The 27,707-nt window shown below is 36.0% G+C and overlaps 2 protein-coding genes across 2 annotated transcripts in view; one reads left to right on the forward strand and one right to left on the reverse strand.

Annotated features, from left to right (window-relative positions):
* Positions 1-27,707, reverse strand: part of LOC134804764 (angiopoietin-related protein 2) — a 139,641-nt gene that overhangs the window by 52,538 nt on the left and 59,396 nt on the right. The window lies entirely within an intron of this gene.
* Positions 1,500-26,666, forward strand: LOC134804916 (dynein axonemal intermediate chain 2-like). The gene is made up of 7 exons (XM_063778237.1): positions 1,500-1,729; positions 2,548-2,695; positions 3,753-4,487; positions 4,648-4,826; positions 17,159-17,291; positions 21,507-21,611; positions 26,458-26,666. Exons 1-7 carry the CDS (start codon positions 1,536-1,538, stop codon positions 26,653-26,655), a joined length of 1,692 nt encoding a protein of 563 aa, XP_063634307.1. The 5' UTR covers positions 1,500-1,535; the 3' UTR covers positions 26,656-26,666.

Genomic DNA, 27,707 nt, shown 5'->3' on the forward strand with positions numbered 1-27,707 from the left:
ACAAAGCTTTGGTGTATACCTGGATCACCTGGATCACCTGGATGTACAAGAAGGCGTTTCATATACGCCCGCCCTACGACACGTCAAATAGGTACACAAAGTCGTGGTGCGTATGGAGTACAGCATGTGTGGCCAAGCCAATATGCCCTAAATTATGTACTACTTCATTAAAACTTAGCTTACTCTTTCCAAAATATTTGTCTTCCTTAAAATAAAAAGCCTATAAAAACGGTATTTGTCATTTGCTTTACTTTTTGATACTCAAAGCTTTTTCTCACCGATTTATGCATATCGGGTCCTTGGGAAAAAAGGGAGATCCTATATTTCCACAATTAGTCGCACAATATTGGAGTATTTTGGAGAAAAAGGAGAATGTTTACAATTTATTCGTAATAATGGCTTCTCTGCTACCAGGGCACTTTGCCAATGTCAAGTACAGTCGCCATCAGATATATCGGAGCGGATAAGGCGCTCACAAATATCTGAACACGCCTCTATTGTCAAGGCGTTAGAGTGCGTGTTCAGATATTTGTGAGCACCTCGGACGCTCCGATATATTTGATGGCGACTGTACATATATTAGAGATTATATAACAGTCGTCGATATTCAGTCATCCGTCGAGGCCTTCACGATGCACTGGAGGATAGCTGGAGCAGCAGTACAAAGCATAATGGCGGCCGAGACCACAAACCGCCGAATGATGTCCACAGAATTAGTTATTCGCATTTCCAGAAGAATTCTTCATTAACTGCACCCATTGCGCTTGCCATTCACTGCATAATACCCTATCAAAATTATACATTAAACAGCAGAATGCAAATAATAAATAAAAATGTCTGGAACACGATCCGCCATGTTCCGTGGATCATTCGAAAGTCCATGTTTACAATTTATTTGATAAAATGTAAGCGAATTGACAGTGACAGCAACTCCATTACGGAGGCGCCACCTGGCGTGATAAAATGTCAGTTTGCCTCCTCATTGTCAGGCATCAGATTAAAGGCCAAAGCACACCGGCTGCGTGTGCGTAGACTTGCACGTGCGCTAAAATGTTTGAGCGGCGCACGCACACGTCACGCAAGCGGCGTGCCGTCTCTCATAAAGATCAGTATATTACAACGTGCATGTGCACCGGGTACTTGTGCGTAGATATCTACGCACACGCACCCGGTGTCCTCAAACTCTTCGAACCATAGACATGTAGCCGAAAAGGTCAAACCGCCACAGGCTAAGCGCTAGAACGAGACCGCAATTGCGGACTTTCGTAACACATAACTGCGTCCAGATCACGTCCAGATTGGCCAACGATGGCTGAATGTACAAGCGGGGTAATAGTCTAAACGAGGCAAGTAAAAAAAGTGCTATCCTTGTCAAAAACTCCAGCAATTGTTTTAGACATATTTCAGTCGATTTCTTGTTTGTTTCCTTACACTATTTTAGCTGTTTTAATTTTATTTTATATTCCAGTAATCAATATTTTAAATATAGTATTTTATTTTATTTATTTGAGAATAGGCCTCCAAATAATTGTATAATGGAAACTTACTCGTATATAAAGAAACGGCGAGACTTCGGAAGACAGCCCATGTTCTGTGAACAAGGGCCAGAATTGTGCGACTCCATTCTGCCTAATCCCGCTGAACAGAAAGCTTTCATACTGCGGAACCCAGTACACCAGGCCACCCAGAACACTCCGAACTTCTCGCAACGTGAAATCAACACAAAGCGGTAGATAAACTAGTTAAGCCTTCTCAGTGACAGTAGGATCCGTAGATATTTCAAACTAACGGCCCATTTCTCGAACGATATTAGACTAATAGTCCACGAACTGTCAAATAATATTAGACTAATATCGTTCGGTTCGTTCGTTCGTTAATATCGGGCACGTAGTCCGGGTGGGGGAAGATCGCGCAGTCTGGAGGGCGTACTCTGGAGTACCAAGTGGCCGAAGGCCGTCTGGACGCCCTAGGTGCTGCTGGAGAGACGAAGTGCAGAAAGACCTTAGCGAACTCGGCGCCGTCGACTGGACAGAAACGGCTTTGGACAGAGTAGCATGGCGGTCTTTGGTGTCGGAGGCCAAGATCCACTTCGGGTGGTCGCGCCACAGCAGTAAGTAAGTAATTAATATCGTTCGAGAAATGGGCCCCAGAGCGGTTTCCGCGTCAGTGTGTCCGTGTGTCATTCATTTGGGCCCCGAAGAAGTAGAACACTACTTTTCAACTCAATTTCATCCCGTAAATAAGCAAAATGGGGCTGAACGTATATATATTTAGATGCCTTCAATGACTTCTACGTGAATAAAGTCTAACATTTGTGGTATCAGAAACGAATGTCCCATTAAATTGTTTTGCTTCAAAAACTTCTTATATGTGGCATTCCATCATCCAAGGATGCACATATAGCATAAGGACCTTTTAGGCATGGAACGCCACATACATTTTTAAAATAAACCATTTCTACTACACCCTTATAGAGGTATTTGGCAAAGTATTCCTATTCAAAATACCTGGTTGCTGCCGTTTGCCTAATATATACCTATTTTGTAGAGCTAAATACAATACGACGGGAACCAACCACGCCGAAGGTGGCTGGCCCAAGGATGTCAATATATTCGACCCTGAAGCCACGCAACGTTACCGCCGCAAGATCGAAAAGGAAGATGAATATATCAGTTGCGTCAATGCTTGCTGCCCCGTAAGCTTCTTATTTTATTTTAAGTGTCTGTATCTAATCAATAATTTCGATATCAAAATTGATGATACCCCTCCGGCCATTTTGGTAACCAAGTTTCGCAACCAGTTGTCAAAAAGAAGTAATCATCCTGTTACGCAACTAGTAGCCCAAAAAAAAATCCATTCCTATTTTACATCCAGTTGCCAATGAAGAATAGGTCTCAGACACTTAGAACGTAATGTGACTAGTTTGTATTTAAAAATATATATTATATTAAATATTTTAAATCAATATTTCCGAGAACACTTCCTACTTACCCAGAGTTGACGGAGCCCCGCGTAGCGGGGCTCTTATTTCTGGGCGGTTTGCCCTTCGGGCATCTGAAGCTACCTAACGAACCTAACCTACCTATTGATTTAGTTTAGTGTGACGTCCGTGAAAATAGTACACTTTGGGGGGAAAAGCCTAGGTAGGTAGGTAGGTAGGTTAGATTCGTTAGGTAGCTTCAGATGCCCGAAGGGCAAACCGGCCAATAATAGGAGCCCCGCAAAGCGGGGCTCCGTCTAGTTAAGTTGTAAAGGAAATATTTTTTGAAAAGAAAGTTTCGTACGTTAGACTCTTTAAGCTAAGGTCAGCTAAACGTAGGACAATATAAATTTCGCAATTTAACCAGTCGGTAACCAGTTGTAAACACAGACAATTATTTCCTTTTCGTCAACTGGTTGCGAAACTCCACTGTCATCTACGCTAGTTTTGGTTCAGGAATAGAATTTCTTTTTGGGCAACTAGTTGCGTAACAGGATGATTTCTTCTTTTTTAACAACTGGTTGCCAAAACGGCCGGAGGGGATGATACGTACCAACTTAACACATAGAGTTAGACCAAGAAAAGTCTGCAGAAATTTTGATAGCCCGCGCAGTGCAAGTGTTATTTATACGTCATAATTTCATAGAAGTTTCACGTTTAAAATAACGCTTGCACTGCGTGGGCTATCAAAATCTCTGCAGACTTTTCTTGGTCTAACTCTAGTTCTTATTTTTAATGCTCTTATTTTACGGTTACCTAATAAATTGTACAGGGTATGGAACACTACGCACTGCAAAATAATGCAATCGATATGTACCAAATATATTACTCGGACATGGCTAGTTTGCCGCCCGTAGATAAGAACAGCATGCGCACTGTCAACGTGTACCGCGACCCTATGCGAGGCCGCCCCATCTCCTCCATCTGCTGGCAGCCTGAAGGCCACATGCGATTTGCTGTTTCTTACGTGGACATGAATTTTTACCGTAACCCACAAGACAGCATCTTCGGATTTTTATGGGACGTGGAGACCCCCGCGGAGCCATTTATGAATTTTATGCCTCCGTCCATATTACTGGATTTACAATTTAATCCAAAAGATAGCACTATGTTGGCGGGAGGACTAGTTACCGGTCAAGTAGTGGTGTTTGACATACGGAGCGGGAGCCAAGCGGTGTCGGAGTGCCCGCCGCACGTGGCACACCGTGATATGGTGCGTAATGTGCTCTTCATAAACAGCAAGTCGGGACTAGAATTCTTTTCGGGCGGACCCGATGGTGTGTGTAAATGGTGGGACGCGCGAAATATGTCCGAGCCTACTGATGAAATGATTATTGATATCGCCAAATACACGTTTGATGTTCCTAGCATGGCAAATGCTTACGGCATTAGCACGATGGAGTACGAATTCACTATCCCTACGCGATTCATGGTCGGAACAGACAACGGTTTCGTCGTTAACGGTAACCGGAAAGGAAAAACTCAATTGGATAAACTCCCAATCCAGGTGAGATATACTGTCACAATTAAACGAATGCTCAGTACCTAATCATACCTAAACTGATTGTAAGGAAAGTTTTATACAGCATTTTACACTTGTTTCATTCATCTCTTCTTCTCATCTCTTCTTGTTGTATTGTTTCATTCATCTTATATTATGCTTACAGTACCCAGCACATAGTGGCACAGTGCGGTCAGTGGAGCGCAATCCGTATTTCCTGAAGAACTTCTTGACCGTGGGAGACTGGAGGCTGCAGGTATGGAGCGAGGATAGCCGTGACTCACCCGTGCTGTCGATGCCACCGACGCGCCACAAAATTACTTGCGCCACGTGGAGTCCCACGAGGTTCGTTTAAGAATGTTCTCTATATTATAGACTAGACAAAAAAATTCTAAATCGCTCTCCTTCTTGATGCGCTTGACTTTTTGACAACCGGGTTTTTTAACCTAATTAAACCCCGCTGAATCCGAATTTGCCGGTTGTCCGATCAAAATCTTGACCGAAAGTGAGATATTTGATATTAAAGGTCCCTTTTTTTAGGTTTTCGTAAGTAACTCTAAAACGGTGGCGCATAGCAAAAAATGTTCTATTACATAAGTAAAAGATTCAGTACAATTTTTCGCTAGGATCAATATTCAAAGAGATATTAACGCGGGAAATTGAATTATAATCACTTCTAAGGTCCCTTTTTTTAGTTTTTCGTGAATAGCTCGTAAACGTTGGCCAATATCAAAAAATGTTGTTAAACGTTAATAATCTACACAAAATTTTGTACATTAAAGATTCAGTACACTTTTCGTAGAGATCAATATATAAAAAGATAATAAAGAGGGAAAGATAATTATAATAAATTCTAAGGTTCCTTGTTTTTATTTTTTCTGTAATAATTTGAAAAGTATGACTCATAGCAAAATACATCTTATACATAAATAATAAACATAAAATTTCCTACAAGAAATATGTAGAACACATTTAAAAAGACAAAGCAGCGGGTAAGTTAATTATAATCAATTTTAAAGTCCCTTTTTAGTTTTTTGTAAATAACTCGTAAACGGTGTCCCATAGCAAAATAGGTTTTAATGAATAAATAATCTACATAAAATATTATCCAAAAACATTTTGAACCTTTTTTCTCTAGGATCAATATTTAAGGTGGTTCTCCTTGTCCGAATTTCATACATTTTTTGTATTTACAGATTTTCTCTTAATAAGTTGACTTCCCGCACTTTAAACCTTGATATTTAGTTAATATGGATCGTTTGTTTTAGCAAAATGGAAAATAATGACCAGTTATTCAATAATATTATTTAAAACATCATTTAAAAATTGAGAAAATTTTGCTTAACGCTTGTTTGTGTGAGTTACCTTTACACTATCCATGTCAAACAAGATGGCGAAGTTAAGTTTAATAGTAACAAACAAAGATGTCACTTTAACATACCTATGTTAAAGTGACATCTTTGTTTGTCACCTGACCTAACTAAGTAGTGCCTAATAAGCTCGATAGATGGTAATAATGTAAGAATATTTAATTCACAAAATAGCTCAGTGTTTAGCTTATTATAAACCATTTCAAGGAATCTTTGTTAATATGTTACCACTATAGCATTTCGCTGTGTTACCAGTTCAAAAAGTAAGGAATGGTAGTCGGTAATAATAATCGCAAAATTAAAATTAAGTATTTATAAATTATTAAAACATTTTCATTGGTTCTTGTACATTATAACATTTATACTTTAAACATTATCACTAACCCCACCAGAGTAACCTGTAAAGGGTAGGTATACTTGAGCTCTTATTATTAATTTGAAGATAATATTTGAGAAGCCGTAGCGCTTTTTTAGATCACAATACGGTGTCCAAAATTTAATTAGCAATAATTTGCCGTTCTCTAGGAACTTCAGCGCTCCTGAGTTGAGCTTATGACTGTCGCTCGATAGAAAAAATCTTGAACATAAGTCTAAAACAATTTGCTAACAAGACATACAAGAAGTCAGATACAGACGCGAGCGATATTCCATTAAAGGAAAAAATTTAAATGGTTACGCTTCCGGCAGGACTTGAACTCGCATCCTCTACAATCCGTGTGTTAAAACTTGTCAAATTATTTTATTTTATCTTTTTGGTAATTTTATTAGCCTTTTTTTTTAAGTAAGTATGTAGTATTCGGCTTTTTCATGTATTATCATTTCAATAAAATTTAGGAAACCTTTATTTTATTTCATCGATAGTTGACTTCTTATGTATTGCGCTATCCTAATTAGCCTCATGACTAGAAGAATTCGCGACTCTCTCACTCAATTGATAATAATAATGCGCGAGCACCTGAGCCTGAGACACAGAATAACTAATAGTACTACCGTACCTGAGGAAGGACCCTCGACGGGCCCGAAACCTGGCGCCAATAGCGACTAACAATACAAGTGAGTGATTGTTATATAAATATTTTATAATATAACTCACGAAAGTTTAATTTCGAAGAATAACATACGCTTAACGTGGTTCCATTTTTATTGTCTGTCACTATGATAAGCGATAAAAATGCGACCGTGCTACCGCCGCAGGTTGGCAGGTGGACTGTAGTTTGAGCATAGCTCGTTTTAGGGACGAGAAAACTGATTTCTAATAAAGGTTTACAGAAGTACACTGAAGGTAGAGTCTGGCTACTGAAATATTACACAAATGTTTGGCGGGAAATTCAAAAAATCTTGGGCTGGTCACACTTTGTGTAGTAGGAATTATAGTTTTGATACTAGAAAATATTTTTTATTTCTGTGCACATGTACGGTACCTAAGGATATAAGTTAAATATACGTTGACGTGCACTCAAAGTCAGCTCACATAATTTCTACCACTATGTAAAGTACAGTCAACGATAAACACATATGTTAACACTTTCTCACCATATACCATTGTAACAAGGCGAAAAATGAAATGTAGTGTAAATAAGATCTAGCTCGATAATACCGTAATATTAATCCATCACCAAAAAAATACATAAGTACTATGCCAAATATGCTAAAAGCTAAGTATCAAAATATTTATAGAGCAGCAACCTCCGAATTTGTTTACATTTCTTTAGGAGTTGTAAACATTGCAGTTTTTCGTTATACAACGCTACACGTCGACTTCGCACATTGTCGTAATTATTTACGAGCTTAAATAATACTTTGCGAACCTCACTCAGTATAGACATTATTAATATTATTTAAAATAAACCCCTTATAAACCGCAAACAATTTGAATGAATGACATAAATTGACAACTGACTTTTAGCTTTTTTTTTTAAATCATAGACAATTGGTGATACAACAACGAAATATCTGTCAACAATTTTTGGCTAGCCAGACTCTACACTATAATTACCTTAGAGGATATAACCAACGGAGACGCCATGTCTAAAATTTTCGGTACAAAATAGTCTGCCGTTTTTTGCGGGGGAGGGGCACATCAAATGTATAGGTACGTCATGTCAGATAAACGTCAGTCCATACATATGGTTGACATGTGGTTGACCATTGGCCGCCTATTTTCGACAGAGGGGAACGCCTGTTAATGGCGGCTCCAGAGATAATTACATACTTGGAGTGCGGTATAATCCAAGATTTTACAGGTAATTCTGACGTCAGGATGGCGGGTGGACCTTTTTCGTTAAATATCTCGTTTCTGGAAGAAGTACACTGATTTTTATTCATAGTTTACGCAAGTACACTGAAAGTACACTATAACTACATACTTGGAGTGCAGTATAATCCAAGATTTCACAGGTCCACCCGCCATCCTGACGTCAGAATGACGGGTGGACTTTTTTGGTTAAATATCTCGTTTCCGAAAGAGTTATATATGTAGAGGTATAAAGGTAGGTCCACCCGCCATCCTGACCAAGGCCTATTGACTTCCTTGAAACGATGTGACCCTTCAAAATTGTATATGTGTTGTCCGTTCCCAGACGAGATTGCGAGTAATTAACATAACAATATTTTACTACAGCAACATTGCTAGAACTGGCTTTGTCTATAGATACGATTTCTAGGAACAAATGAAATTATTTTATCAAATATATTTTGATTTGTATTTTATGAAGTAGTCATATCAAATATACGTAAATTGTTATCTATTATATTTCAGTTTGTCTTTGTCTATGTTCATAAAATCTACGAAGGGTAGACGTGCCTCTACCCTACTTAATAAAATTAAAAAATAACTTTGTCAATAGGCCTCTTTGATAGGCCTTGATTTGGGTCTGGCCGGTAAGAACATAGGTCATTACAAAAGTCGGTAATGTCAATGCTGTCAGTAAAGTAATTTAACGCAAAAATATCATATCAGTTTTCATATAAAACGATTTATTCAATTGAAATATATTTATTTAGGTTCCTATTATTTTTAAAATAAAAACTATTCATATGTACGAGCAACATATCTAAATGCGTCTTCGCACAGGCTTAGTTAAATTTAAACCGTTGTCTCTCTTCCTTCCTTGCTGTATCCGGCAATGGCGACTTTATCAACAATTCTTATCCGGATTATGAAAAGCCCTAATGTGTGTATGGAAACCGTTGTAGTAAACCAGAAACAGCGATAATTTCAAGGTTAGAAATATATTAATCTTTAAATAAAAATGAGCGTACTAATTACCAAATTCAAATATAATAATTTAATCTTACTATCCCCATAAACCCGCGGACGTTATATCGCGTCCGAAATTATAATCAAAATTCATCATAGATGTAAAACTTCACATTGTTTGAGCTTGTAAATTTAGACCCTAGGAATTAGTGGCGTTAGTAATTAGGAAGTTAGATTATATTGTTTAATTTGTGACTATTTTGTTTTAGAAATTGAATCAATCAAATTGATGGCTTGAGCGTGAGATAATAATGTAATCCTGGGCCGTCATGTGATTTCTTGGAAAAAGCTCAAAGGCCACGTATCTGCAGCATATCCAGACTAGTTTCCTGGTGATCAAGAACGCTGCGCGGAGCTGTGAAGCAGAAAATCTCCGATAACCAGATAGATGTAATAACAACTTGTAACCATTTGCCATATTAATGTATGTATTCATATGTATTACTCCTAACATATATACAGTAATGCTAATAGGAATGAAAATATTTATATCTTAATACCTACGTAACTTTTTGTTACCTTTAATATTTGACGAATTTCTAAATATAGTACCTAATCGTTATCTTTTAACGTATTTTTTTTATTTATTTGTGATATGCTAATTTAAGAGCCCAACAACGTGCACACTAGCGCCACTGCTAAATAATCGTGATTATTTAAATTTAACGACAGGTATTTAAAAAAGGGGCCGCTACGGACTGTATTGTGTATTTAAGTACCTTTTGAATACATCAAATTTAAGTTGCTGGATTCGTCGATCTATGAGCTCAAAATAAAAACGGCCGTTTTAACTTTGGACGGGTAGATTGACGAATCCAGTAACATAAAAACTAGTTTAATGTATTCAGTAGTGGCGCTAGTGTGCATGTGGATGGGCTCTTAAAAACCTGACCCCAACAAAAAAGAAAAAAATACAAAAAGAAATTCCCTCTCCGGGATTCGAACCCAGGACCATTCGCTTCCTGAACTGGATTACTGCCAATACCCGCTAGGCTAAACGAGTTGTCAATTCTAATTACAATGGTATCCTACCAGAGCGCTAGTAGTATAAACGAACTTTTGAAAGGGACATTATTTTGTATGGAGTTATCGTTCTTCTCCTAGTGAGTATTATATTCTTTGATCCTGACGCTCACGAAAAGTGTTCTACATGTTTCTTGTAGGAAATTTTAAGTTTATTATTTATGTATAAGATTTTTTTTGCTGAGTCGGTTTAAAATTATTAACGAAAAAATAAAAACAAGGGACCTTAGAATTTATTATAATTAACTTTCCCTCTTTATTATCTTTTTAAATATTGATCCCTGCGCAAAAATGTACTGAATCTTTTTTGTACAAATTTTTGTGTAGTTTATTAACGTTTAACGACATTTTTTGATACTGGCCACGAGCTTTACGAGTTATTTACGAAAAACTAAAAAAGGGATCTTAGAAGTGATTATAATTCAATTTCCCGCGTTAATATCTCTTTGAATATTGATCCTAGCGAAAAATTGTACTGAATCTTTCTTGTAGGCAATTTTATGTATAGTCCCTGGTGTTCACTTAATTATACGGCAAATGATGATGATGGAATTTCCTTTTGCAGAGTTGCTCCTTTTGACTCACAGATTGATTTAGGAAGGGGAACCAATCGAATTTTTGATGCAAAGTTTTGACTTAAGGGGGGGTGCCCCCCGATATTTGTAAAAAATAAAGTTTTGGTATGTGGTCAAGTTTGGTATCATTTTCGTGTAACTCAAGCATGCTAAATTCGTTTCTGATATATAATTTATACGGTTTCATATAAATAATTTGAAATAAATGAAAAATAAAAATTTTCTATTTAATTTTTTTCCGAATAAAAGCCTATATTTTTCTTATTTTAATATTCACACAAAAAAGGGGGGCACCCCCCCTTAAGTCAAAATATTGCATCAAAAATTCGATTGGCTCCCCTTCCTAAATCAATCTGTGAGTCAAAAGGAGCAACTCTGCAAAAGGAAATTCCATCATCATCATTTCCCGTATATCACACTTTTTTGTCGTGTACGCCACGGACCAGTAGATTACTTATGTTTAAGAACATTTGTGATGTTCCATGGGAAAAGGTACCCTATGAGGGTTTCTAGTTTCGGAGATATTAAATGTTTTGTAAAAAGGTGAAGAAATGCTCAATATTTTTTTATTGTGGGATCTGAAACCTTAATGCGTAACGTTTGTTTACCTGTTTTTATTTTTGTTATAAGTTCGTTATAAGCCTAGTAATGTCGTCTCAGAGTTTAGTAGAAAAGGTACCTTACGGAAAAAACATTGAAAATTCCCAAAAAAACTAGTCAATACGGGAAAAGAAGTTTCGTAGAGAACTGTATTAGCATTCTGAAAAACTAATTTGAAAATCCAAGTAGCCTGCTATTATACCAAAGTTACTTTCGTCAAGTCTTTCTTAACTAGAATAATCTTCATTTGGTTTGGTCGCATGCAATAAATCTGCCTTTGGTTTGCTGAAAAATGCCAATACCCGACGCATTGCCATATGAAATATCTGAGGTCATTGAACCTCAAAGCCGCTTGTCTTCAATGGCAACCAAAATATATTATTGATAAGAAATAGACGATGTATACCATCTTAACCCCAAAATATTATTAGTTTATTCTAACTGTTCCATCATCATCATGCCTCATCATGTAACTTAACCACAAGGTACCTTTTCTTCACATACAAATTATTGGTCTTTTTAAAGACTATTATGACGAAGAACTAATTAAATTTGTGGCAGTTTAATGTAAATTAATATTTTCTATTCATAAAAGATAAACTTCAATGTAATTGATGTTTTGTAGTGATGTATTATTAAATAATTTATACCCATAAGGTACGTTTTCTTAATTGTATGGAACAAATACTTTTATTTTTATGTAAGTTTAAAGTGGCATAAGAAGTTAAATATAGTATTTAGTTCGGGCTTTAGGATTTATTTCATTTGAATAGCAGAACTTCTTTTATATGTGCTCAGAAAAATTGATTGTGGGTCACATTAAAAGTAAAAATATTCAATTTTGTGATTTTACATGAAAAAGTCAGAAAATACATTTTCACCTCTAAATCGGTATTTTTTTTTGCTTAAACTATCTCTCGGCGTCGTTTCTAATAGATAAATTTAAATCTTGAGAGCTCATTGGCTCATTGGAATCAATCGTGAAAATCAAATAAAACTTTATTTTCAAGAGATTGGTTAGTATACACATAAATCAGTCGATATCCAAGGTTTCTATTTGCATTACAGAACAAGTCGCAACATTTTTTTAATCTCAGATGTATAAGGTATTATTATTTTTAGTCAACTATGTAACTTACTTCAGGAACATAGTTTTTTATGCGGCTAAACTTAAAACTTCTCTATCGTAAAGTTGCTCATTTCACAACATTATTAAAAAAAAATCATATATCTGTAACTACACAACTTAGGAGGTTGATCTTTTGTGTTATCGATAGCTTATTTATTGTAGATTACTGGGGTATGCATAACTCCATACCCGCCATAAGGTACCTTTGACCATGGGACGTCACATTTTTTGCTATGCGCCACCGTTTAAGAGTTATTTACGAAAAACTAAAAAAGGGACCTTTAATATCAACTTCACTTCCGGTCATGATTTTGATCGGACAACCGGCAAATTCGGATTCAGTGGGGTTTAATTAGGTTAAAAACCCCCGTTACCAAAAAGTAATATGATTTGCCAGTCGAAATCGATTTTATGAAAAATATGACCAGTCTAAAAGCGCTGGTGGCCTAGCGGTAAGAGCGTGAGACTTTCAATCCGGAGGACGCGGGTTCAAACCCCGGCTCGTACCAATGACTTTTTCGGAACTTATGTACGAAATATCATTTGATATTTACCAGTCGCTTTTCGGTGAAGGAAAACATCGTGAGGAAACCGGACTAATCCCAATAAGGCCTAGTTTTACCCTCTGGGTTGGAAGGTCAGATGGCAGTCGCTTTCGTAAAATCTAGTGCCTACGCCAAATCTTGGGATTAGTTGCCAAGCGGACCCCAGGCTCCCATGAGCCGTGGCAAAATGCCAGGACAACGCGAGGAAGAAGATGACCAGTCTAATACTGTATTACGCGAAGGCGTTCGATTCAATTTCCCACGCGAGTATCTGGCAAGCGCTGATGCATCAAGGCGTCCCAACCAGATATATAAATATAATCAAAGATATATACAAGAAAAGTAAAAGTAGAGTAAAGCTAGACAGGCTAGACAATAATAAAAATACGTACTTAGAGGTGTGAAGCAAGGGGACCCAATGTCACCCAAAATATTTATATCTGTACTCCAAAATACATATTATGAAGAATTTAAACTGGAACAGGAAAGGAATACAGATTGGCACGGAGTTTCTGAGCAACCTACGCTTCGCTGATGATATCGTACTATTCGCAACATCATCAAAACAACTAGAAACGATCATAGTAGAACTGAAAAAGGCTAGCCAAGCTATAGGATTACAACTGAACACTCTGAAAACAAAAGTCGCTACAAATGGCTACCAACACCCAATATCCTTAAACAAAACGTCCATAGAGTACGTAGATAACTATATTTACCTTGGCAAGCAAATATCTTTCAGCAAAACAATACACGAAGACGAAATAGACCACAGAATCAACATTACTTGGAAGAAATATTGGAGTTTCAAAGAAATATTAAAATCAAAACTTCCACTCAAGTTAAAGAAAAAAGTCATAGAATCCTGCTTGCTGCCTTGCTTATCTTATGGTGCACAAACCTGGATATTTACATATAAAATAATAATAAAAAAACAAAATACGCTCCTGCCAGCGTGCTATGGAACGGAGCATCCTAGGAATAAAACTTAGAGACAAACAAAAAAGTGAAAACATACGTATGAAAACTAAAATAATAGACGCAGTACAATACACGCAAAGGCTAAAATGGAAATGGGCAGGACATCTTGCCAGGTCCACAGATAATAAGATGACAAAACGCGTCACTAAATGGATGGGTCCAAGTGGCAAAAGGAGATCCGGAAAATCAAAAGACCGTTAGGTTAACGATATCAAAAACATAGCGGGGACAGATTTGATGGAGAAGGCAAAGTACCGGAACGATGGGAGACAGGAGGCCTATGCCCAACAAGGGGCCATGTCTTCATTAAAAGTTGTTTATGTTTTTAACTTTATTTTTTATGTAAAACTATGTAAAGTCATGGAAATTAAGGCTATATTATTATTATATTACTAGACGGGCCCGCAGCTCCGCTCGCGTAAATGAAATAAAGAGTTCGTCTTATGTTTAGTTAAATATAAATACCGACATTATTATGTATTCAACCCTGCCATGGTTTAAAACTGTGATAGGGATTTCTTATTTGTAGCCGTTATTTGGATAACTCAATTCGCAAATTTGTCAAAAAATGATGTGATTTGATAAAAGGCAAGATTGTATTTTTTTCATCTACACGTATTTATTTAAAACTTGTTTCAAGATAAAATTATTATTTGTTCTTATAAGCCTAGTTGCAAAAACGTTCATTAGATTAATTTTCGCCTTAAGACGAATATGGACGACCACCGCCCTTAAATCGCCTTTTCATACAAACATAGGTAGTCTAGTCCTCTCGGTCTTGCGATAGCTCTCGCCAGTCGCCATGGCCGAGGTTGAGCAGGTCTTGAGCAACTACGTCGTTTCAGCGGTACCTAGGACGTCCACTCGTCGTCTCCCATTTTGTTGTCCCAAGTACCTGCGCTCTCTTCACGGCACGATCCTCTCCCATTCTCTCTAAGTGTCCGAGCCACCACTGAATTTGTCGCCGCTTTTGTCTCTCAATATTTCGCCACTATATCGGACCACATCCTTATTTCTATGGCAACAAAATTATATTACGATATTTGGCTGACTGTTGACTGTACATTTGCTTATTTTTATCAGGTCGCTCAATAATATCTGAACATGCACTTTAATCTACCTACATAACTTACTATCAACTTTGTATTTTTGGCCCATCTTAGCATTCTTAGCCCGTTCCCCGGACGAATGGCAATGTTTGCCGAAGCCGTGAAAGTCAATCTGAATAATATAACTCAAAAATAAATTTAAAACAACAAAATACAAATTGATAATAATAATATAGTAATTACTTTGATTGATAAGAATGGTAAGTCATATATGACATAAATCACTCGTATGGGCTCTATAGACTAAGGTTGAGGTTGACAGCACTTTTTATTTTACTTCGTGTAAAAAAACTCAGAAATACCTGTATACCAACATGACAAACATAATTTAGTTTACTTTAACTTACGGATTATTTGGTCTAATCTGTAGCACCGCCAAACGAAAGCAACCGAGAGTTGCCGAGAAATGGTCGATGTCGTAAAATGAAGATTGTTATGAAAATTTCTTTTCCTTATTGTAAATTAAATACGCATCGGAAGCGATAGTTTTTATGCTCTAGTTCTATTCCCATATGTAGATAATTGATTTGAACAGGTTTTTCTTATCACACGTGCGTCGTATTCGAGAAACGTGTCAAAAACTTTTTAGGAAATTTGTAAGGCGCCATCTCGCTTCTTCCCTCGTTTTTTATCCCGTTCTGGTTTTTCAATTTTATATACAGGGTGGAAAGGCACGACGATCCTTTCCGGAAATGGGAGATAGTTTAGCCTAAGCTCTATATTTTCTCCATAGAAACTATGTTAATATGGGCAACCGTTTCTAAATTATGACCTTTTAAACATCCACGCAAAAAACTACTTTGTTCTAACCCTAACAGGTGACAGGGTCAATGAACTTACTTGTAAACAATCAGTATTCGACAGGAAATTATGCTAATTTGTTGCCATCTAACCATTTTTAGGTCTGCTTACAGCACGGTAAGAATCATTGCAGGATTTTCGCTTTCTTAGTGGTTCCACTTGTTCAATACTTGAATGAAATAGTTATGTTATTCCTTAATATTAATAATACTAACCACAACATTGTTTACAACGACAGTTCAAATGGTGACATTGACAACCACTCAAAAGTACGCAATCGTCTTATAAATATCTCTGGTTTCCTTGACTGATAAAAAGGTTTTAGTTTCTTAACACGTTTCACAAAATTATTTTCGAATAATTGGAAACTATTTAAAATAATAAAAAATTACATGTAGGTTGTGTTAGTTGCACCAAATGAACTTGCAAAAATGAAATACTAAGAATAAATCAAGAATAAATACTTCTTCAATACCAAACTAACAAACCTTCTTGCGTGGTAGGAAATAGACAAGACGTCTGATGTTTGAAATTAAATTTTCATTGAACTATACTTATTGAATGTCATATTCTTCAAATAAAAATGTTAGATGCTCGTGGCTATTTAAATTTGTGGGGCTGTGTAAAAGATATGGTGTACCAAACCAAACGGAATGTGAAACTGCGGACGAAATGAGACAAAGGCTAATTGGTGCTTTCTGCAGAGGATAAATGACGAAGAGCATACACTATATCGCATGTGCATCGACATACTCGGGTACGGGCTGCGGCGGCGTTGTAATACACGGAGGTACATTTGAACACCGTATGTGAAAAGAAGATAGTATTAAATATTGGAAAAAAGTAATTATCTAAGAAAGTAATAAAATTGTTTGTAATATTTTTGCATGCATTTGATTTATTTGACATTTATGCGTCATTCATACATCATTGCGATACTGTCAACGATCGGAAAAAAGTGTAAAGTCCCGAGCTTTCCCGACGGAGATCCTTAATCTAGCCGTCATGTGCACATGCTATAGGGTTATCACCACAGTTAAAAAGTAGTATTTTTGCAATTTTTATTTTTTACTCAATTAACGATTCTTACCATTACCAATAGTCTCTGTATCACTTAAACGACCTAATACTTCCGGGAAGGATCGTCGTGCCTTTCCACCCTGTATATGATGATATTATAATACTGTATTTATTCATCATCAAATGCAATCAGCAATAGGGGCTGGCTGCCTTTAAATTAACATCACATTAAACATTTAGCTCTATGTATATACGTAACCGGCAGATGTTCCCTGCTGCTGTGCACGGGCGAGGACGGTGTGATCTCGGCTTGGGACTTACTGCGCAGCCAGTGCAAACCCATCCTTACGATGTATTTAGGCGATGACCCTCTTGTCAAGGTCAGGATTCACGAACAGGTATACCTACATATTACCTGCTTGAATATATTAAAAGGGATGAAATTTGGTAGGAGTCATGAAAGTAAATTATTCGAGTACAAACCCTCTAAAGACAGCGACAGTACGTACTGAGGATTTACACTAGTTTGTAAATCCTAAGCAAAACGTTGTTTAACCAATTAATTAGGTTACCTACGAACCTTTCCTAAATGGTAGAATTTCCGCTTTGGTTTCATTGCATCTAAATTTCATAATGCCATTGTCTAATATTTGTCCTAAATTTCAAAACAACTTAAGGTAAAGGGCTCCTGTTTCGGCAAGTTAAGGCTCTTGAGAGTTTGTATATATATTTTTTTTAATTACTAAGCATTTTAATACCTTGAAAGCTTTTGAGTGAGTTATATTAGTTCGTTTTTAATAATTTAATGTATAAACTATAGGGTTTTAGTTGAAACTTTTTGTTATATGATTTTTTTCGTGAACCTCTTATTTGGCTCCCATTTCGTGATACAAATTTAGCTCAGCTTCTAAGTTCGTAAATTCGTGTCCCCTGTTTCGGAATAAAGTTTCCTTAGAGTAATTGGTCAAATTAAAAATAATATTAAAAAAATAATGTTAAATTGAGAGCTAACTTAAAGTAGTACTCGTCGACTTTAATGATTGAATTAAGACTTCGTAAACCATATGGGTACTTTAATACTTGATTAAAAGCCAAAACTATATAAAAAAAAACAAATGTATTTACAAAAAAAAGATTTAACAATCTTATGCGTTAAATATAAACATACTTACACAAAAATAATTCAAATAAATTGCATTATAAATAAAATTGTGCTAGTAGTTAATATGAGAATATACGTGAATATACATTAAAAATGTAAACTCGGGTCACATTCAAACTCGTTTTATGAGAATTCTAGTGAAAAAAACATATACCGAATATCGCTCATACGAAACTTCATGAAATACATTATATTTTTTTCTAATTTATTTTTTTAATTATCTTCCTTGTTATATTTAAAAACAAGCACTCAAAATGTTTCTAGATTATCCTTGATTCGTTAGTGGCACGAAATAGGAGACACACGAAAAATATAATGACCGCTATTTCGTGAGTCGATTTATTGCAATTTTAAGGTATTTCTATGCATATATTCAATATTTTTTCTTATCAAATCAATTATTAAGGAACCCACAGAAACACTCCCAAAAACTTTTATTCGAATGGGTTTAGCTTTTCCTTCTTATAAGCTTAACAAGTGAGAGCGCGCACCTTACGCCTAAAAAAAGTGCACGCATACAACACAGCTGTCCTCGGCCGTCTGACAGTTTCGACCGTCGTATTATTCTCAGTTTAATCACTAAAATATTGGTTATCATTTTATTGAAGAGATTGAATAATACAGATTTTATTCATATGTATAATTTGAATAAAAAACATTTGAATACCTTATTATTTGCGCCAGAAACAAAACTAACGAAATAACGTACTAGGGTAAGACCTCCAGTGAATGAACACTTAAGCAAATATCCAAGTTTGAAAAATCATTTCTCAGCATTCATTAATAATTGGAATAATTAAGTGCAATTTTATCAATCCTCATTTAATAAACAAGAAAGTAATTTCTGCAATTTTTTATTATTTTCATAGTTTTTGAGTTATAGCAGAATTTATCAAAAAGTACCCAAAAACCTAATGAATGAACATAAAAACTAGTGAATGAACACCGCAAAACCCAGTGAATGAACATTATTTACATCTTTTTAATCTGAATTAAAAAACATTTTTAACATAAAAACCGTTTGTAGCTCTATTTTAGTAGGTATAGCTAAAGCGTTCATATCTTTTTATCCCTTCATATTGATTTAAATTCAATAAAATGATGGTTATTCACCAATAACACAGCAACCTGTTACATATTAATAAGAAAAAGAGAATCAATTTTTAAAACAAGAAATAACGTGCATATTTTGATGAAAATAGGTCAGGCTCAGCAAGTAATGCTTAAAATAATAAACTTGTCATTGCATTATTCGTGGTTATATTGTTCATACATAGAATTAGTAGAAATCTAGTAAATGAACAAGCCAAATTTTGTATTGTTCATACATAGGCATGAAAAATCTAGTAAATGGACTATAGAAATTTGGTTTGTTCCAATACTGGCTGAATGAATCAGAATCGTTTTCTATGCAGAATCACAAAAAACAAGCTTAATACCATTTCGTTTACATATAAATTTTGAAAAAAATGTAAATCTAGACTACACCAGTAAATGAACACACCGTTCATTTACTGGTTTCAGAACATTTGATAAGCCAGTAATGGAACTATAAAAAATAAAGACTTAATAGCATAATACGCCGACAAAGTGTACATTTATAGAAGGTTTAATTCTTAATCAAACCAAATAACTCAACTTTGTACAGGTAAACATTAAATAAGCACTTCATATGTTGCTCCAAACGTACACTGTACTTACCTGGGATCTAATTTTTCCTTACAAAACTTCAAAACCAGAAACCTGTAAACTTCAAATGCCAGTCACATTCAAACTGGTCGAAAATAAATTTATCACGGGTTGCCATTGCATAGAAAATAGAGTTGTTAATAAGAAAAAAAATACGAAAAGTGGTGGAAGTTGCTGTATTTCTTATTTTAGACAAAAAACGTGATTTTGTTCATTCACTGGGGGGTGTTCATTCACTGGAGGGTTTACCCTAACACGAACTTGGGGCCCTTTACCTTATTCCCAAAATGACAAATTGTTTCATTCTTAAAATTGCCTACTGTTGCCTAATGACATTCATTCTTATCGTCCAAGTCCCAAAACACCCCAATTTCAAAAGTAACACTCACTGACTTGACTGACTAGTCAAATCAGATTCTTTTTTCGAACTGTCAAAATGCTTAGCCACTATGGAATCTATATGAAATACTTACAGAACAATGACGTCACGGTCAAGTTACCTGCTCTTTTAATTTCTTTCGTAAGTACCTATTTATTAAATGGAAATTATAACTGAAAATAACTATTATACGGTCAAGGATTTTCAAATATTTTCCGGTGCTTTATTTCGTGCATCACACCATGCATTAATTTATTTTAACCCTTTACCGGGCTAAGGGACATATATTTCTCACATACGGGACTTCAAACTGTGTCCTTTTTTCGATCAGTAAGACTGACATTCGATTGTCATTTTTGAAACTGTCAGCCTGGTAAAGGGTTAAATACAGGCAACATCCCAGTTCTTCAAATGCCGTACGTTATATGATGGGACAATTTTTAAACTATGTCATATAAACCATTCTATTTTAACGGTCTGCTGGCAGGATCTAAAGACGATATTAGTAGAATTATATTATAAATAATATATAAAAATTCTATAAATAATATATAAGGTGCTACTTTATTAGTTGCAGTTATTTTAACAGATTATACTTTCAAACAATTAATTTTAAATAGAAATTAAAAACAATACTTATTAATTTTTTTTGGTTTAATTTACCGAACAAAAAATGGTATCGGTATCTGCTTTCGTCACTCATTCTACATTCGTCACAATCGTCGGTGGCTTTCAATGTAGAATGAGTGACGAAAGCAGAATAGGACTAATTTAAGAACTTGACGAAAAACGAATGGGACTACCCAAGACGATACCCAAAAAATTAAATTTCATTATGGTTCGGCGGGAAAACTGGAAAAGGTTATTAGGATGAAGTGGCCAGACAGTCAGGTGTTAGGTAAAAGAGGTACTAGAATCGGTACAATGAGTTCACATTTAATAATCACATTATTAACAGGGTGTTTTTATGTAAATTTGTTTTTCAGTTTTCTCCAAAAAACATCGTATAATAAGCTATAACGTTTCATACTTAAATATACTCCAGGAACCGAGTACTATCAGCTGTGTAAATATCTGTAACTAATAAAGTATGACAATTGACAATATAGCAGACGTAATGTAAGTATTGTAGGTACATTGAGTTTTAGACATCAGGACATCACGTCAATTTGATGTTTAGGCATTTCGAGAACTTAGTATTTTGAGAAAACAATTAGGCATTCTGGTAGTCAGACATTTTGACACTGTTCCGTTTTGAGATTCAGTAATTTCGGTAAACGGGCAAAAATAAATTAAGGTACAATGAAACCCAAGTGACGTTCCACCAAATTAGTTTAACGGGTGCCAATAATAACGAAAACATTAGTATTCTATTTTTTACAGGGTTCGCTAGCAGCTGTTGGTACTCAAAAAGGCTCTATTTTTATGTTGGAACTATCACCATCCATGACTGCATCTGACAAAAATGACAAGAATCTCACGATGGCGGTAAGTTACATTTACATTCAACGTGTTTCTGTTTATTTTTTACTTAAAATTCAATATTTCGGGATCTACTACCTCAAGGTGTCTAGAGTCCTCAGTGTTGTGTTTTAAGTAAGTAAATGAAATGCTCAAGAGGCCCATATAACCATTCCAGTCGCAGAATCACAAAGTGGTAACTAAATGTCAGATGTGTCGTAACAGAGTCCACACAATGTGTCTAGAATTGTTTCGAAACAAAGTGTCGTCGCCGTGTCTACACTTTTCCGTAACAAGGTGTCGACACATTTGTGTGCACTTTGCGTGCGGTTTGCGACTAAATCTGACAGCAAATTTGTGACAGCAAATGTCAATATAAAATACCTCTTGAAAACCAAGGTTTGTCAAACTACTATTAGTGTCTCGTGTGCTCGTAATTCTAGTAAGTCATCATGGGCAATGCAAATGATAATAATCGACCGAAACCATATAAACACCCAACACCCGTCAACCTTTTACAGAAAAGTTTTTAAAGAAATTCAATAAGCTACTTAGGTCAGGCAACGAATGCTCCAAAAGTTGTAGAGGGAAATGCTCGGAACACAATTTTTGACTCCGTAACTTGGTTTGACAAGTTAGGAGGTGAACATATCAAAAGTCCCCGGCCCTTGAGCGGGGGGGAGAGAGGGGGCTTTGAAGGTCCCATTTTCCCGTTTTTCGATTATATCTCGGAAACTATGCATCTCAGCGACATGGCCACTTATACAAAATGAAAGGTAATTTAATTTGTTACAAGTTTATTCCGTCAATTTTTTCGATATGTTGAATAGTTTTTGAGATATCCGCTCTTGAAAGTTTATTTAGGGCTCTCAATTTTATCTTGATATATCTATATCAGTGAAGGTGCTAGGCCGTGTTTGGTATCGTTTTCGTATAAATCTGGGGTGCTGAATCCATTTAAGATATCACATTGACACCATTCAACAAAATAAAAATAAATCTTTTTAGGGTTCCGTACCTCAAAAGGAAAAAACGGAACCCTTATAGGATCACTCGTGCGTCTGTATGTATGTCCGTCTGAATACACAAAATAGTTCTTTACCTATAGATGACAGGAAAACCTATTAGAAATGTGCAGTCAAGCGCGAGTCGGACTTAATGTACGGAACCCTTAATACGCGAGTCCGACTCGCACTTGGCCGGTTTTTTTGAAACTCTTCTTGACGCTTAACCGCTGAACCGATTTCGTTGAAATTTGGTATAGAAATAGTTTGCGTCCCGGAACAGGACATAGGATAGATCTTATAACCAAAATCATCTTTTGAAGGTGTGAAAAGTGGCGTGGAAATTTGTACGGGAAATCAATAACCGCTGAACCGATTTATATGAAATTTGGGATGGTCTACATCTTTGATTTAGTTAAAAATGATGAAAAAACATGACTTCAAACCTAAACTTAAACAGTATTAACTTCAAGAAGTCAATTCTGAATTCCCCCCTACACCTCATTTCACACCTTTAAAGGGTGATTTTTGAGATAACTTATTATATCCTGTCTCGGGACTCAAAATATATGTGTACCAAATTTAAATTAAAACTGTTCAGCAGTTTAAGCGTGAAGAGGAGTTTAAAAGAAAGTATTTTAATAAGTTTATATGTTTTTACTTCGGAATGGTGTCAATGTGATACCTTAACTAAATTTGGTACTGCGAATTTATACGAAAACGATACCAAAACATGGCCTCGTAGCTTTACTGTTGTAGAAGTGAAAATAAAATTGAGTGCCCTAAATTCTTATTACTTGGCCAAACTTGTGTAGAAGGAAAAGGTAAAATAAAAGTCTTCGGCAGGAATATAAGACACAAATATATTTTTTTTTTGCGTTACTATTTCATTCATCAAATATAAACATACCTTGATTATACTATTCTAGTGAGATCCTCATAGATAAACAAAAACATTTACTTAAAAAATTACAAGGTCGAAATGTCACGGAACTTTTTTTTTTCCTTTGTTAAGGGGCTTTTTCGATTGAACGAATATGTCACCCCATAAAAAACAGACTTAATTAACAAAGTTAAAAGAAAGTAAATAGCTACATCTAGTTTAATTACATCACACATTTCTGTCCCTCAGACCGCACTTAACAATATTTAGTACCTTTTCAACAACCTCAGACATGGGGTTCGAAAGGTAGGTATTACATAACCCAATGGAACTGTCATTGTCATGAAATATCTGTCTTCTAAGTCGCTCATTTCGGACACACTCCATTAAAATATGATACACATCCTCGACGCGATTACATAAGGTGCATAATTCCGAATTCACTTTACGCATGAGGTAGGCGAACTTATTCAATGGAATGTGTCCAGAGCGCAATCTCAATAATAAAACTAGATCCTGCCTACACAACACACTATTATCAATCCAAGGAGAATTAAAGGGTTGTGGCTGTATTGTCTTATACCAAATACCTTTGTCCCTAGATCTCTCGTCGAAATATTCCTTCCACAATTCGCGACACTTTAATTTGACTAAATGTAAACAGTCATTATTGCCCCCATATAATGTTTCAAGTGAAATTCAATGCCATCGCTGCATGCCTGTTTTGCTAATGCATCAGCTGTCTCATTGCCACCTATACCTACATGCGATGGAATCCATTGCAATATTATAACTTTTGCCATAGATTTAGTAATATGTGAAAAATATAAACTTTTATGACAAAAAAAATCTGGACACAATTTAAGAATCACCCAATTGCGTCGAGGAATCATCTGTATTTTTGCATGTTTCATTACCTCCTCGCTTCTTTTTTGTCCTTTGTATTCTGTAGCAATTTGTTAGATCTGAAAATAAAGATAACTTGCGTCGTCACGGATGTCGATTTATAGGTTTTAGGGAGTGCAGAATTCGAAAACGATGATCATTTTATAATCCAAGATGGCGGCTACGTATTTTGTCATAAAAGTGGAATCCAAAATAGTCATCATTTTCTAAATCTGCGCCCCCCAAAACCTATAAAACGACACCCATGACGACTTTTATGACAGTGCATGGCCGCCATTTTGGATTCCAAAATGGTCATCATTTTCGAAAGCGGGGCCCCCTAAAACCTATAAAACGACATACATGACGACTTTTATGACATAGTGCATGGCCGCCATCTTGGAATCCAAAATGGTCATCATTTTCGAAATCTGCGCCCCCTAAAACCTATAAAACGACACCCATGACGACTTTTATGACATAGTGCATGGCCGCCATTTTGGAATACAAAATGGTTATCATTTTCTAAATCTGCGCCCCCCAAAACCTATAAAACGACACCCATGACGACTTTTATGACATAGTGCATGGCCGCCATTTTGGATTTCAAAATGGTCATCATTTTCTAAATCGGGGCCCCCTAAAACCTATAAAACGACATCCATGACGACTTTTATGACATAGTGCATGGCCGCCATCTTGGAATCCAAAATGGTTATCATTTTCGAAATCTGCGCCCCCTAAAACCTATAAAACGACACCCATGACGACTTTTATGGCATAGTGCATGGCCGCCATTTTGGATTCCAAAATGGTCATCATTTTCAAAATTGAGGCCCCCTAAAACGTATAAAACGACATCCATGACGACTTTAATGACACAGTGCATGGCCGCCATTTCGGATTCCAAAATGGTCATTATTTTCGAAATCGGCACTCCCTAAAACCTATATATCGACACCCATCTCGACTTTTATGACAAAGTGTTTTGCTACCATCTGCATGCAAGACATTTCTATTATTTTTACGTACAAAAATGGCCCCCTGTCAACTTTCAATCGAGATTTAATCGATAATTTATTCGATTAATATTCAGATTAATTCAATTTCAATCTATGTTAGGTCGACTAAACTAATCGCGATTAAAATTTGAGAATTAACTTTTTTTATTCCATTAATTAGTCGAATAAACAGTTAATCGATTAATGCCCATCTCTGACCACGGCATTTTTACACTTTGAGAATATCTGAAAACAAATCAACACAAGGAGCCATTTTGCAAATCCAGTAACATACCAGTAACTTTGTTATTACTTTTGACAGCGCGTGTCATGTGTCAACACAGAGTCGACACAAAGTCGAAACATTTGTGACTGCAATATTTCTCAGCCTTGAACCATATTTATACATCATAATTAACAAGTTTCGTAGTATGTAAAGCGTTATTTCTGTTATTTAAGTATAGTATACGCATCGAAGTACTAAAAATGCTTCAAATAATATAGTTATGAACACAGGCACTGAGAAGTAAACAATTTCATTTCCGGCTAAACTAAAACAATGTGGTGGCGCGTTGATTATATTACACTTAGTTTATCAAATCACTCGAGCAGTTTAATTCCCCATAATAATTTAAGTCATATTGTAATATAAATGCAAACAATATATAATTACGTCTTGTAATCCGTTTAAGAGATGGCGTATTAATGTCACTTATTTTTATTTAAGTATTTTTCCATCTGACAGTTTCCATTTGACAGGAACAAAATGAACGAATGAACGAATGATTTTGGCATAAAGTAGTCGCAAACCCGAAACAATGTGTGCACACGGCGACCACACTTTATGTCACTTTGTGTCATGTGTCGACCCTTCCCCATTTCTGGTAACTGTGTCGACACGGCGACGACTCTGCGACTGGAATTGTGACCGAAACAGATGGTGTCGACACAAGATGTGTCAACACCGCGTCGTAACGGCGACTGGAAATGGTTGTATGGGGGGTTTACTCCTTTAACAATAAGCGTAGGTATGTGTAATAGTAGGGAAGGTTACACTTCACCTTCCTAGCAAAAGTACAAATGTTGTCATTTGAATGTAGGTTTTTGATCGCGAGACAAAGCGAGAGAAAATTCTTGAAGCCCGGCTTCGTGAAATCCGTTTGAAGCAGCGGCAAGCGGAGGAAGGCAGCCCCCGGCACAGTTTAGGCCTCGACGATCCCTCGGTCGGGGACCGCGATTTGGCCGAGGCCACTCAAGACTATTTAAATGTTTTAAAGAAGGAACTCGCTGCCATGTAGACATTGAGGCCTACGTACGAGTAGCACGTGATTGACGTAACTTATAGAATTCTGAATAATTTAGACTATGTTAACAAAACATACATATTTAGGGGTGTCCATTAATTACTCAAGAACTTCAGGGTGGGGGAGGGGGGGGGGGGGGGGTATGGGTATTAAAAATCCTCAAAAACTTTTCACGTAATCAATGGACGCTCCCTAATCAATTGCCACAGCGTATTATCCAATATGGCTGCTATTGCTAGGTTCACAGTCAGTTTCCGTGGTTATTACATTTATAACATTGTCACTATCATTGTTTCGACAACGTTATTAAGACATTCAAATCATCATCAAGTGCGTGTAATGTAAGCATATATGATATAACATGATGTTTGACAACACCAGCTAGCCCACTAGTCTATGAAGTGTATTTCAACTACCGTAAAACACTAAAACATTGCCCGTTTAATTGATCTTTTCTTTATTTTCGAGTTTACCGTTCTATATTGTATTACTTATCTGTGCCACTCACACATTAACATACTTTTCTTTGTGTGAGTAAGCAAACTAAAGTAAATTTAAGTTTCAGTACTCTAGAAACTGTACTTAAACAGGCGGGCAAAGCCAAAATTAAAAAGCTTAAACTTTGCCCCCTTTTGCATTTAATTTCTTAACTTTTGGATTGTCAAATTTTATGGTTACGAATCTTACAGACTATAATCTACACCGTGTTTTTTTTGTTTTCCGTTAATTTCTAGGGTACATTCCTGAGCTTAAATCAAGTAACTTTCTCAAAGACACCGGTATTCTAATTAACTCCATTTCGGAGACAATCAATAATTTATTTTTTTCCTATAAGGCCTCTACAAGCGTGTACACTTGCCTTAGGGCCGGTTTACATATTGATTAGTGTTTAGAATGAGTTCATACATTTGCTATTAAACTTAAATACAATCTCGGTCGATCGATGTTCGAAATGATATTGATATGTCACAGATTTCAATTGTTTGGTTGAGTTAAATGTAATGCCCGTGTTACAACAACGCTATATGCTACATTTAATTACTTTT

Source organism: Cydia splendana, chromosome Z (genome assembly GCF_910591565.1).
Source record: "Cydia splendana chromosome Z, ilCydSple1.2, whole genome shotgun sequence".
NCBI lineage: Eukaryota > Metazoa > Arthropoda > Insecta > Lepidoptera > Tortricidae > Cydia > Cydia splendana.